The sequence below is a fragment of the Podarcis tiliguerta genome (genome assembly GCF_965153285.1).
Source record: "Podarcis tiliguerta genome assembly, chromosome: 2".
In the NCBI taxonomy this organism is placed as follows: Eukaryota; Metazoa; Chordata; class Lepidosauria; order Squamata; family Lacertidae; genus Podarcis; species Podarcis tiliguerta.
The window spans coordinates 12,228,939-12,241,291 of NC_139535.1; the positions used below are offsets into that span (position 1 = coordinate 12,228,939).

Genomic DNA, 12,353 nt, shown 5'->3' on the forward strand with positions numbered 1-12,353 from the left:
AGAGTCTCATGCTCTGCCGAATGAAAGTTTTAAAGACCTCTAAAGTTACTTTACGGCAGGGTTCAGCAAACTTTTTCAGCAGGGGGCCGGCCCACTGTCCCTCAGACCGTGTGGTGGGCCGGACTATATTTTGGAGAAAAAAATAATAATGAACGAATTCCTATGCCCCACAAATAACCCAGAGATGCATTTTAAATAAAAACACACATTCTACTCATGTAAAAACAACAGGCAGGCTCCACAAATAACCCAGAAATGCATTTTAAATAAAAGGACACATTCTACTCATGTAAAAAGCTGGTTCCCAGACCGTCCGCGGGCCGGATTGAGAAGGCAAATGGGCCGCATCCGGCCCCCAGGCCTTATGTTGCCTACCCCTGCTTTACAGGATGAGTAAAACACTTTGCAGGAAAAGTGCAAGATAACCATTGCAGGGATGTAACCCTCACCCGAACCTCCACCACAAACCTACCAGGATGAATTGCTCAGCAAACAGGTCTTTTGGAAGTTCCCCAAAATTCCTCCAGACTCGCAGCCTTTCTCAACCTGTGGGTCCCCAGGTGTTGTTGAACTACAACTCCCAACACCCCTAGCTAGCAAGGCCGGAGCTCAGGGATGATGGGAGTTGTAGTCCAACAACATCTGGGGATCCACAGGTTGAGAACCGCTGCTCCAGAGGAAAGAAAGGAAAGGCACACAAGGAGGGAGGGATGCTAGCATTCTGCCCTATGCCTCCCACCCCCCCACGGCTCTTGGCCTATTTCTGAACTCTGATCCCAAGACGACGACCAAAAGTTAGGAAGCTACCGTATTTTTTGCTCTATAAGACTCACTTTTCCCCTCCTAAAAAGTAAGGGGAAATGTGTGTGCGTCTTATGGAGCGAATGCAGGCTGCGCATCTATCCCAGAAGCCAGAACAGCAAGAGGGATTGCTGCTTTCACTGCGCAGCGATCCCTCTTGCTGTTCTGGCTTCTGAGATTCAGAATATTTTTTTTCTTGTTTTCCTCCTCCAAAAACTAGGTGCGTCTTGTGGTCTGGTGCGTCTTATAGAGCGAAAAATACGGTATATAAATGATTCCTTCAAAGTGACTCTCCTGTTTATTGTTTGCCTGCTTACATTCAGAGTGAGCTGTCCACTCTCTCACTTCCTGGTTTCCTCCTTCCAAGTGACAACGGAAAGACCTGCATTTCTTCACCAAAATATTAGTGTTTGCCAAGGGGGTGTTTGCCAAAATGCACCCAAAATCATTATTCATAGGAATGGCTATTGCTGCCCTCACACTATAAATTCCAAAGGTGGTTTCTAGGAAGGGAAAGCTATGACAGAGGCATCTGTGGAATCCAGGAAGGAGCCTGAAGTGGATAACTTCAACTCGCAATATTGTGTAAGTGTTTTACAGCCAGTAACCACGCAACTGGCGTTAAACGTTGAACTATTATGCCTTGAAACAACTTATGACATAGACTGTTGATTTCCTGGAGTAGCTGTTTATTTGCTAACTTTATACACGCAGCCTGACACTCTACTCTCTTTTCATTAACAGAAGGCGACTCAGCAAGAGATAATAATGTTAAAATAATTAACACTATTGTAATTGAGTACAGCAATTGATCAGAAGGTTGGCGGTTCAAATCCCCGCGATGGGGTGAGCTCCCGTTGCTCAGTTCGAAAGCACGTCAAAGTGCAAGTAGATAAATAGGTACCGCTCCGGCGGGAAGGTAAACGGTGTTTCCGTGCGCTGCTCTGGTTCGCCAGAAGCGGCTTAGTCATGCTGGCCACATGACCCAGAAGCTGTACGCCGGCTCCCTCGGCCAGTAAAGCAAGATGAGCGCCGCAACCCCAGAGTCGGCCACGACTGGACCTAATGGTCAGGGGTCCCTTTACCTTTACCTTTAATTGAGTAAAGTAGGCTGGACTCAGTCCGTTGTCATGCTGTTTTCTGCCTTCCCAAAAAGAAATGGTATCAAGATGAAGAAGGCATGGTGTTGGGAACTTAATATTGCAAAAAAAATATGGATATTTCAAATATCACAGACAGGTGGAGCCAGTGTGGTTTGTTGGCAGTGGTGTAGCATGGGGGGTGCAGGGGGGGCCGGCCGCACTGGGCACAACATCTGGGGGGGGCGTGCTCACACTCGCAGCTCTCTGCCCCTACCTGGCTCACTCACTCTCTCTCACTGCAGTGCTGGCTGTGCGAATCTGATCCGAGCCGCCGGGTCGCTGCCCACTGTGGAGGGGAGGGTGCCAGGCGTGTGGTGCGGTGCGGAGAGAGAGTGAGGGACTATCTGGGGGAGGGACAGTGCAGCGGGGGGGGGCCGCAAATTACTTGCCTTGCCCTGGGTTAGGGGGCGCAAATTACTTGCCTTGCCCCGGGTGCTGACAACCCACGCTACGCCACTGTTTGTTGGTTAGAGTGCTGAACTAGGACCGGGGAGACTGGGGTTCAAATCAGTCATTAAGTTCACTGGGCAACTGTGGGCCACTCACCATCTCTCAGCCTTAACCACTTTGCAAGGTCATTGTAAAAACAGAATAGGGAGGTGGGAATCGCCTTCAGCCCCTTGGATGAAAGGCGGGATATAAAAATAACGATAAATTCTTTATAACATTTCTACTAAAACGATATAGCTTTATGTTATAAAGAATTAAGCAAAAATTGATTGTTAATGGGCCAAAGTGGAAAATTTAGATTGTGTTAAGATAAACCATAGAACAAAAAATTGAGAAAGATGGAAAGGATTTGCTGAAATAGCTAATTGAACTAGAATACAAAAAAGGGAGGTGTGAGGAGGTCAATGAAATAAGTAAATGAAAGGTAAAGATATGGAAATTGGATGCGTTTTTAAATGTTTTTGTTTTTCTTGTTGTTTTGATGTATTGTTTTTTCTGTTTTTTTTTTCTTTCTTCATTTTTGATGTATTGTTTGTTAAATTCTTTGTTGTTGTTTTTCTTTTTTTCTCTAACTATTGAACTTTTAATAAATATTATTATAAATATTATTATTTTAAAAAAATAAAAGCAAATAAAAATAACGATAAATTACAGGTTGTCAAGTGGTTTTGTGGTTTTTTTAATGGATTTCTCCCAAGAATGGCAAGCCTGGGGGAAACACAGCCGGCCTTTCGATGACAATAATGCCATGCGGTCAACTGTGGAAAACTTGCAAGCAGGAGGAGACCCAGTGGTTTTCAGAAGTGGGATGATTTCCAGCAAAGCAGCCTGTTGCAGCAGGACAAACAAAAGGACTTGTGGCACCTTAAAGGCCAGCCAGTTTTGTCGTGGCATCAGCTTTCATGTCCACCTGGCGCAGGAAGCACAATCCTCAATGTTGTCAATGGCCACGGCTCTAACTGAAATGGTTACTATGGGCCCATCAGCACTACACATTCAAAGCAGTATCAAACCACTTTAAACTGTCACGCCTCTCCGCAAAAGAATCCAGGAAGCTATAGTTAAGTGTGCCAAGAGTTGTTAAGAGACCCCTACTGCTCTCCCAGAGTTTCCTGGGAAGAGGGATTTGGCTGTTAAACCACTTGGGGGAAACAGCAGTTTTGTGAGGGGTATCTGAACAGTGGCGTAGCGTGGGTTGTCAGCACCCGGGGCAAGACAAGTAATTTGCGCCCCCTAACTCGGGGCAAGGCAACTAATTTGCAAACCCCCCCCCCCCGCTGCACTGTCCCTCCCCCAGGTAGTCCCTCGCTCTCTCTCCGCACCGCATGCCTGGCACCCCCCCTCCACAGTGGGCGGCGACCCGGCGGCTCGGATCGGATTTGCACAGCCAGCACTGCAGTGAGAGAGAGAGAGAGTGAGCCAGGTAGGGGCAGAGAGCTGCGAGTGCCAGCGCCCCCCGCCGGATGTTGCGCCCGGTGCGGCCGGCCCCCCCTGCACCCCCCATGCTACGCCACTGTCTCCGAACAACTCTCAGCAGCTTGAATAAGCAGCAATTCCCAGGATTTTTCGGGGGAAGCCCCAAAGAAGACTGTTTTAAAAGTGGGGCGATACAGCTTCAAATGTTCAACAAAGACGGAGCCTTTCATTTCCCTCTGACCTCACAGCTTACAACTGTTTGCAAACATGTGCCTATACACCTACCAATGACGGTTTAAACTCAAGACATCTGATGGACCAAACTCTATCCCACAAAACCTATGCCCTAATGGCATTTGTTCATATCTAAGGTGCCACAAGACTCACAGTGGAAAGGCAGACCTGCCACGTTTGCAACAGCTGCAATTGATTGTTGAATTCATAATTCTAAATTTTACTATATGTACGTAAGGAGAGTCCTTGATGAATCTGGCCAAAGGCCCATCTATTCCTATCATTTCTTTCTTTTTAATTATCACGTTAGGGTTCCTTTTCTTTTTTTCTAGCCCTCTACAAAATTGCAGTACAGTGGTTCCTCAGGTTAAGTACTTAATTCGTTCCGGAGGTCCGTTCTTAACCTGAAACTGTTCTTAACCTGAAGCACCACTTTAGCTAATGAGGCCTCCCGCTGCTGCCGCGCCGCCGGAGCCCAATTTCTGTTCTTATCCTGAAGCAAAGTTCTTAACCTGAAGCACTATTTCTGGGTTAGCGGAGTGTGTAACCTGAAGTGTATGTAACCTGAAGTGTATGTAACCTGAGGTACCACTGTATATAATAAGCAAAAAGGGCTTCCTGGTGGTGCTAGCCTTGCAGACAGCAGAGGGTGCATTTCCCTTCTTAAAGGTAAAGGGACCCCTGACCATTAGGTCCAGTCGCGGACGACTCTGGGGTTGCGGCGCTCATCTTGCTTTATTGGCTGAGGGAGCCAGCGTACAGCTTCCAGGTCATGTGGCCAGCATGACTAAGCCGCTTCTGGTGAACCAGAGCAGCGCACGGAAACGCCGTTTACCTTCCCACCAGAGCGGTACCTATTTATCTACTTGCACTCTGATGTGCTTTCGAACTGCTAGGTTGGCAGGAGCAGGGAACGAGCAATGGGAGCTCACCCCGTCACAGGGATTCGAACTGCCGACCTTCCGATTGGCAAGTCTTAGGCTCCCTTGCAAGGTTGTTGTAAGCGTCACAAGAGAACCACCTAGACAGCATTCTGTTGAGTGTTCTAAAGCGCTATAAAAATGCTACTTATTTTTTTAGCTGCTTTGTTCTTGGAAGCCGGACTCCTAAGCCCAGAGCTGTCTGTTCTGGCTGGGGGGAGTCGCTCTCTGGGGTTTCGAATCCCGGCTATTCGTTTTTTTCAGCTGAAGATATCAGGGACTGAACCTGAGACCCTCTTGCAGGAAAAGCATTTCCTCTACCAATGCGCCTTCACAACACTGCTAAAGGCTACATTCATGTTTCCTAAGCTTTGGTCTCCAGCTGTTTTGGGACTACAGTTCCCACCATCCCTGACCACTGGGTCCTGCTAGCTGGGGATGATGGGAGTTGTAGTCCAAAAACAGCTGGAGACCCAAGTTTAGCAAAACTTCTATTCCATCATGAACCCAGGGTTTCTCAGAGTTTTTAAATCCATTTTCTTTTTCCACACACCCACCCAGTCCAGTTTAGAAGCAGAACCAAGTTTAAATGTCCCCTAAGCCTGAGGATGTTTATCTGAACTGAGCATATTACCCCTCGCCTGTGCTAACACGCCCCACAGTCATTCCCCTCCCCTTTTGTCAAACGCTTGATTTTAAGCTCCTCGGGGCAGGGAACTTCTCACGCGCCACTGACGGCACTATACAAATAAAATATATCCACCATGCATGCAAAAAACGAGATCCGATACTCCCTCTCCAAACATGCAAAACACACATTCCTGGACCCTGAAAGCGGCTTGAGCTGAATCCGACCCAAAGAGCCCGTAACAAGGAAGTGGGTTTTCCATTTACTCCTCCGGACCAATTAAATGCATAAAATAAAACATCCACGTGAGCCCAGCTTGTCTCAGTTAACTCCCCACCAAAAACCAAAGGGCGCGTGTCATTTGCTGATTTGTGTTCAAGTTTCTGAAACCCACCTAAAAGTGTTTCCCACTTTCTCCCCCTTGCCCATCCCAAGTGGCCCAACACATCCGGCGCGAAAGCCCCTCCCAAAATGCTGTGTTCCCATTTCAAAGCCACCAAACTCACCATCCTCCGAAACTATTTCCTGATCTAAGACAAATACACCCCCTCCGCCCCCCAAATCTCAGAGATGGTGGATGAGGGGCATTTGCTTAGCCAGAGGGACAGGGGCATGGCAGCTGCCTCCCCCCCCCCCCACTCTTAATCAAGTAAATAAATAAAAAATACTTAGGGTAGAAACTGTAGGGAAAAAAATGTCTGAGCACTTGGGGTCGAATGAAAGTAATTTCAAACAACTGCCGTGGGGACTTTTCATTCCGACTGAGCCAGGCAGAGAGAGGATGACGACAGGTGGGTGTCCCGCCCCTCCCTTAAGATAAATCCTGGCTCTGCCCAGGTGAAAAAAGAACAGAGAATTTGGCTTTCGGTGTCCCCCTCCCCCAAGATACACTCCACTTTCAATCCCAACTTCCCATCCTCACCTGCATCCCAGACACTCCATGCGCGCTCACACAAAGCCGATTTCTCCAGATTTTAAAAAAGGGGGGTTTCCCCCGTTTCGCCACCCACCATCACAACACCCCCGAGTCCTGAAGCTTGAGGACCACCGCCCCCCCCACACACAATGGACTCACCATAGGGGCTGACGGCTTGACTCCCCATGGTTCAGGGGGCGCCACCTGATCCCAGGACTGTGCAAGGACGGCGGCGAATGCTTCGAAAGGGAGATTCTGATCTGGAACCTGTTGCTTAGCAGTTGCCTGCCAGCCTCCCTCCTCCCGCTTTGACATCACCGCCGCCCTGCCTGGCGCTGGAGAGACACACCTGCTGGCTGCGCTCACCTGCCTCTCAGCCTGGCCACGCCCCCTGCCCGTGCGGCCACGCCCACGCCACGCCCCCTGCCCGCCGGCCGCGCGGCGCCTTGACCCGGCCGGAGGGTGGACGCCATCTCCTCCACCCTCCTCCTCTCTCGTTTCTCTTCGGGACCCCCCCCCCCAAACCCCGCAGCCACCCTGATTTTCAGCCTCATTCCACGTGCTCCAAAGTTTTCCCGAAGAGAAGAAAAAAAAAACTCGGAACCTCAACATTGGGGATCGGGCCCCCCCCCCACCAAAAAAAAAACGGGGACAAGGTTTGGCAGCAATTTTGCAGAGAAAAAACCCGTGTTTTGCAGCAGCCCCCAAACTAATTGATACTCAAACAGGGAGGTATCGCCCCAAAAACCAAACAATTTTTTTTAGTAAGAACACAAGAGGATATCAAACACTAAAAACTGCCCTGAAAAATATTTTTGCAGCATTTTGCAGAGAATATCTCATGTTTTGCGGTGGCTCACAAACTGAGTACAGTGGTACCTCGGGTTAAGAATTTAATTCGTTCTGGAGGTCCGTTCTTAACCTGAAACTGTTCTTAACCTGAAGCACCACTTTAGCTAATGGGGCCTCCTGCTGCTGCCGCGCCACCGGAGCACGATTTCTGTTCCCATCCTGAAGCAAAGTTCTTAACCCGAGGTACTATCTCTGGGTTAGCGGAGTCTGTAACGTGAAGCTCTGTAACCCGAGGTACCACTGTAATAGTCACTCAAACGGATTTGGGGGTTCGTCACTCATTGAAGCTGGATAAAAGCTTCCTTAAAAAGGTAAAGGTACCCCTGCCCGTACGGGCCAGTCTTGCCAGACTCTAGGGTTGTGTGCTCATCTCACTCTAGAGGTCGGGAGCCAGTGCTGTCCGCAGACACTTCCGGGTCACGTGGCCAGCGTGACAAGCTGCATCTGGCGAGCCAGCGCAGCACACGGAACGCCATTTACCTTCCCGCTAGTAAGCGGTCCCTATTTATCTACTTGCACCCGGGGGTGCTTTCGAACTGCTAGGTTGGCAGGCGCTGAGACCGAACAACAGGAGCGCACCCCGCCGCTGGGATTCGAACCGCCGACCATGTGACCGGCAAGTCCTAGGCGCTGAGGTTTTACCCACAGCGCCACCCAAAAGCTTCCTTATCCCCAAGCAAAAGAACATCCACAATAACCTTGATCGCCTGGGGTTAGGGATATACTGAGCTGAGGTGGGTCAGATCCAGAGCCGAAAAGTCAGGTGGCCACTCTCCCTCCTCCAAGCAAGGGCTGCCTTTCTTAATTCCCAAAATATGGATCGGGGTCTACTCAGAGGGCACATAGGTGAAGCCAAGATTTGGGTTAATGGGGCCAGGCTTTTGTGGGGAGGGGAATCTAAGATTTCTATTGATTTTTACTGATGGTTCCCTTGTCCATGTGCAGAAGCCGTTAATATTCCCTGCACCACCAGTGTGCTTAGTGTCCTATTTATTAAAAGTATTTCTATCCCAGCTTCCTCTTGGGAGGAAAGCATGACAAACCTAGACAGCATTTTAAAGTAGAGACATCACCTTGCCAACAAAGGTCCGTATAGTAAAAGCTATGGTTTTCCCAGTAGTGATGTATGGAAGTGAGAGGTGGACCATAAAGAAGGCTGATCGCCGAAGAATTGACGCTTTTGAATTATGGTGCTGGAGGAGACTCTTGAGAGTCCCATGGACTGCAAGAAGATCAAACCTCTCCATTCTGAAGGAAATCAGCCCTGAGTGCTCACTGGAAGGACAGATCCTGAAGCTGAGGCTCCAATACTTTGGCCACCTCATGAGAAGAGAAGACTCCCTGGAAAAGACCCTGATGTTGGGAAAGATGGAGGGCACAAGGAGAAGGGGATGACAGAGGACGAGATGGTTAGACAGTGTTCTCGAAGCTACAAACATGAATCTGACCAAACTGCGGGTGGTAGTGGAAGACAGGAGGGCCTGGCGTGCTCTGGTCCAGGGGGTCATGAAGAGTCGGACACGACTGAACGACTAAACAACAACAACAACAACAACAACATCCCAGCTTCCTCTAAAGTCACAATCAGGGTGAAAAAGAGGAATTAAGGAGAACGAAGACGACCCAAAATATCCAGAAGGTTTGGAATTTGACCTTATCAAGTTGCATAAGCAACACGAGACAGGTCCCTGCTCCCAAGGAACTTACAGTCTCAGTCTGACAGGGAAAAGCAAGCGAAATGTTATAGAAGAAACAGAGGAGGGGGAGCTTGCCCCCCTCCCTCCACAATGTGCACCTCCACATTTATCTGTATGGCAAAGTTAGCTTTCAAAAGCCACTGGAGCCCTGCCAGAAAGAAAAGGCGAAGGGAGAAGTTTGCCAGCTGCAGATTCTCCTCAACAGCGGAGAAAAGCTGGTAACCCTGTTTCCCCTTCCGTGCCACTGTAGAGACACTGGGGGGTTACAACATTTCCGTATGTTAGTTGCATCCTCAGCAAAAACCTTGTGAGGTAAGTTAGCCCAAGAATTTTGCAACCCTCAACTTGAGTCAGTGTTTGTATCCTGGTCTCTCTCTCCCACAGGTACGAAATCTAATAAATGATGATGATGATGATGATTACTACTACTAATAATAATAACAATACGTGCCCCCTTCATGGATCACTGCCTTGCCGTGGCGAAGGGGCTTGAATAACTCAGAGCAGCTATGAACTATGCCGAGCAGGGCACCCAAGATGGACAGGTCATAGTGGAGAGTTTTGACCAAATGTGATCTTTCCTGATGTTGGGAAAGATGGAGGGCACAAGGAGAAGGGGATGACAGAGGATGAGATGGTTGGACAGTGTTCTTGAAGCTACCAGCATGAGTCTGACCAAACTGCGGGAGGCAATGGAAGACAGGAGTGCCTGGCGTACTCTGGTCCATAGGTTCACGAAGAATCTCCTCCTTGTGCCCTCCATCTTTCCCAACATCAGGGTCTTTTCCAGGGAGTCTTCTCTTCTCCTGAGGTGGCCAAAGTTTTGGAGCCTCAACTTCAGGATCTGTCCTTCCACTGAGCACTCAGGGCTGATTTCCTTCAGAATGGAGAGGTTTGATCTTCTTGCAGTCCATGGGACTCTCAAGAGTCTCCTCCAGCACCAGAATTCAAAAGCATCCATTCTTTGGCGATCAGCCTTTTTTATGGTCCAGTTCTCACTTCCATACATCACTACTGGGAAAACCATAGCTTTAACTATACAGACCTTTGTTGGCAAGGTGATGTCTCTGCTTTTTAAGATGCTGTCTAAGTTTGTCATTGCTTTTCTCCCAAGAAGCAGGTTGTACACACTGTTATAAGGGTGTCTCTCAAGTAAAAGGCACACTGAGCCTCCGGTGACAAAAGATGGATCCAGGAGCAGCCCCAAACTCCATTCCTATCCCAAAGAGGCAACTTGGCCACTCGGTCCAGATACAGAAGATTTATTAAATCAGCTTTAATCTGTTTACAAGCTCTCATCAACCAGGGGCAGCAAGATAAGCAGCGGAAACCAACTTATTCATGTGAACTCTTCCCTCACAACATACCAGATTTAGGCTCCACCCAAAGGCAAATTAGCTGATGTTAATTGAGAGAACGCAACTAACACCCAGGTTGTTTTGGTTTTTTAAACACAAGGGTGGGCGGGCCTAAGCAGCCAAGGGAGGGAGATGGAGAAATGAGGGTGGTTAACTCTTTCCCTGCCACAGACAACAAAACTGCCTGAAACCGCTATTTGTTTTTGTAATCACAACCCCATTTTTTGAGGAACTTCCTCCACAAAGCAGTTTACGGTTGTCAGAGCTGGCTCCGGGTCCCAGCTCACCAAGGACCCACGCTAGCCGGTAGTACAGTATCAAAGTCTTTATTGAAGAATAGTCTCCATTTCCAAGTCTCAGCGTCCCAGCTCTACGTCTGGACTTTAGACCGGCGAAGCTCTGTCTGAGTCTCCGCCCCCTGTGCACCAGTTTAAGACTCTAATCTTACTCCACCTCTTCCTTCTCTCTCTCTTCCTCTGGGTCTTACTACCCCCCGGGGTCTCTTCCCTCCTGGACTCTTCTGACGCAGACGTTGACCCCTCTGACTCCTCCCCCTCTCTTCGGCGGGCTTTAGGACCTGGCTCCTTACCCGGGCTGCCCACCTTGCCGCCCTCCTGTACATTTGAACTTGGCGCGCGCGCGCGTTTAACTTTCCTGATGACCGTTTCCTCGCTCCCTGACGAGGGTGTGGCCACTCCTGCCTCACGTTCTCCCTCTGCCTGCGCGCTCCCTGATCCCGATGCCTTGGACTCCTCCCCCCTACTGCCCTCTGGGGGGGAAGCTGGTCCGGATTTCCAGCTGCTACTCTCTGAGTCCCCTCTGGCCCCTTCTTCCCGAGGTGTCCCCCTGGGCACTCCCCTTGCCCTGACTATGGGGGCCCCTTTCTGTGAATCCTCCGAGTCACTGGAGAGACTCAGAGACCTCGGACTACTGTCGTAGCTGACATTTCCTTCGGACTCCTCCCCCTCGCTCTCCGTTTCCTCCCTCTCCTGTGACTCTGCTCCTGAACCCCTGACAACGGTCATCAATAAAAACCAGTCCAGCTCCTATGTCAAGGTAAGTTCCTGTTGGCACCTAAATGTACATGGAGCTTGGCATTACGTCAAGCCCATAATAGTGAACTCTTGACACGGACTGTAATCTGTGTTTTTTTCCTAGAAAAAGAGATGCTGGAACTCACTACAAATGCCTCCCTTGTTCTCTTAGAATGGCAAAGGCGCCCACCTGAGAGGGGCCAGAAACTCAGTTCTGGCGAGTTCTGGCTGAGAAAAAGCCTGGGCCGTAATCCTGTAACTCATAGAATCATAGAGTTGGAAGAGACCACAAGGGCCATCGAGTCCAACCCCCTGCCAAGCAGGAAACACCATCAGAGCACTCCTGACATATGGTTGTCAAGCCTCTGCTTAAAGACCTCCAAAGAAGGAGACTCCACCACACTCCTTGGCAGCAAATTCCACTGTCAAACAGCTCTTACTGTCAGGAAGTTCTTCCTAATGTTTAGGTGGAATCTTCTTTCTTGTAGTTTGGAAGTTAACTCACTTAACCTCAGGGAAAACAAGAGGATTTACCTCTGAGAAGACGCAAAACAGGAGGATGCTGGAGATAATTCAAAACAATCTGACCAGGAGATGCATCAAAACAGCCAACTGTGGAGGGCAATTGGGGAGCAAGGCTGGGGTAGCAAATAGCACTCACAGCTCACAGTTCAAGGAAGGGATGTAGTTAAATGAGGAGCCCACCCACTGCAGGCAGAAAGCCCGGTGTTTGTGTGTGTGTGTTTTTGTGTGTGTGGTCCAAACCATCACCTCTAGGGAGGTTGAGAAAATTGTCTTCTGCTTGGAACCTTAGCAAGCCCCTAGGCACCGTGTGGGAAGGGCTGGGCTAGCCTTTGTTCTGCAACCCAAGATGGCTGTCCATGTAGACAGTACTGAGCAAAATG

At 49.2% G+C, this 12,353-nt stretch overlaps 2 protein-coding genes across 3 annotated transcripts in view; both read right to left on the minus strand.

Moving 5' to 3' along the window:
• Window positions 1-6,882, minus strand: part of SLC44A4 (solute carrier family 44 member 4) — a 58,476-nt gene extending 51,594 nt beyond the window's left edge. The window contains exon 1 of one of the 2 annotated variants that reach the window (XR_014507548.1): window positions 6,667-6,858. Coding sequence is in view for 1 of the 2 variants with exons in the window: in XM_083425236.1 (XP_083281362.1) it covers window positions 6,667-6,694 (28 nt within the window). In the remaining variant the exon portion in view is untranslated. Of the gene's footprint in view, window positions 1-6,666 lie in introns of both variants that reach the window. The other variant, XM_083425236.1, reaches the window with a different exon arrangement.
• The window catches only part of ZBTB12 (zinc finger and BTB domain containing 12), an 86,475-nt gene that overhangs the window by 9,849 nt on the left and 64,273 nt on the right, over window positions 1-12,353 (minus strand). The window lies entirely within an intron of this gene.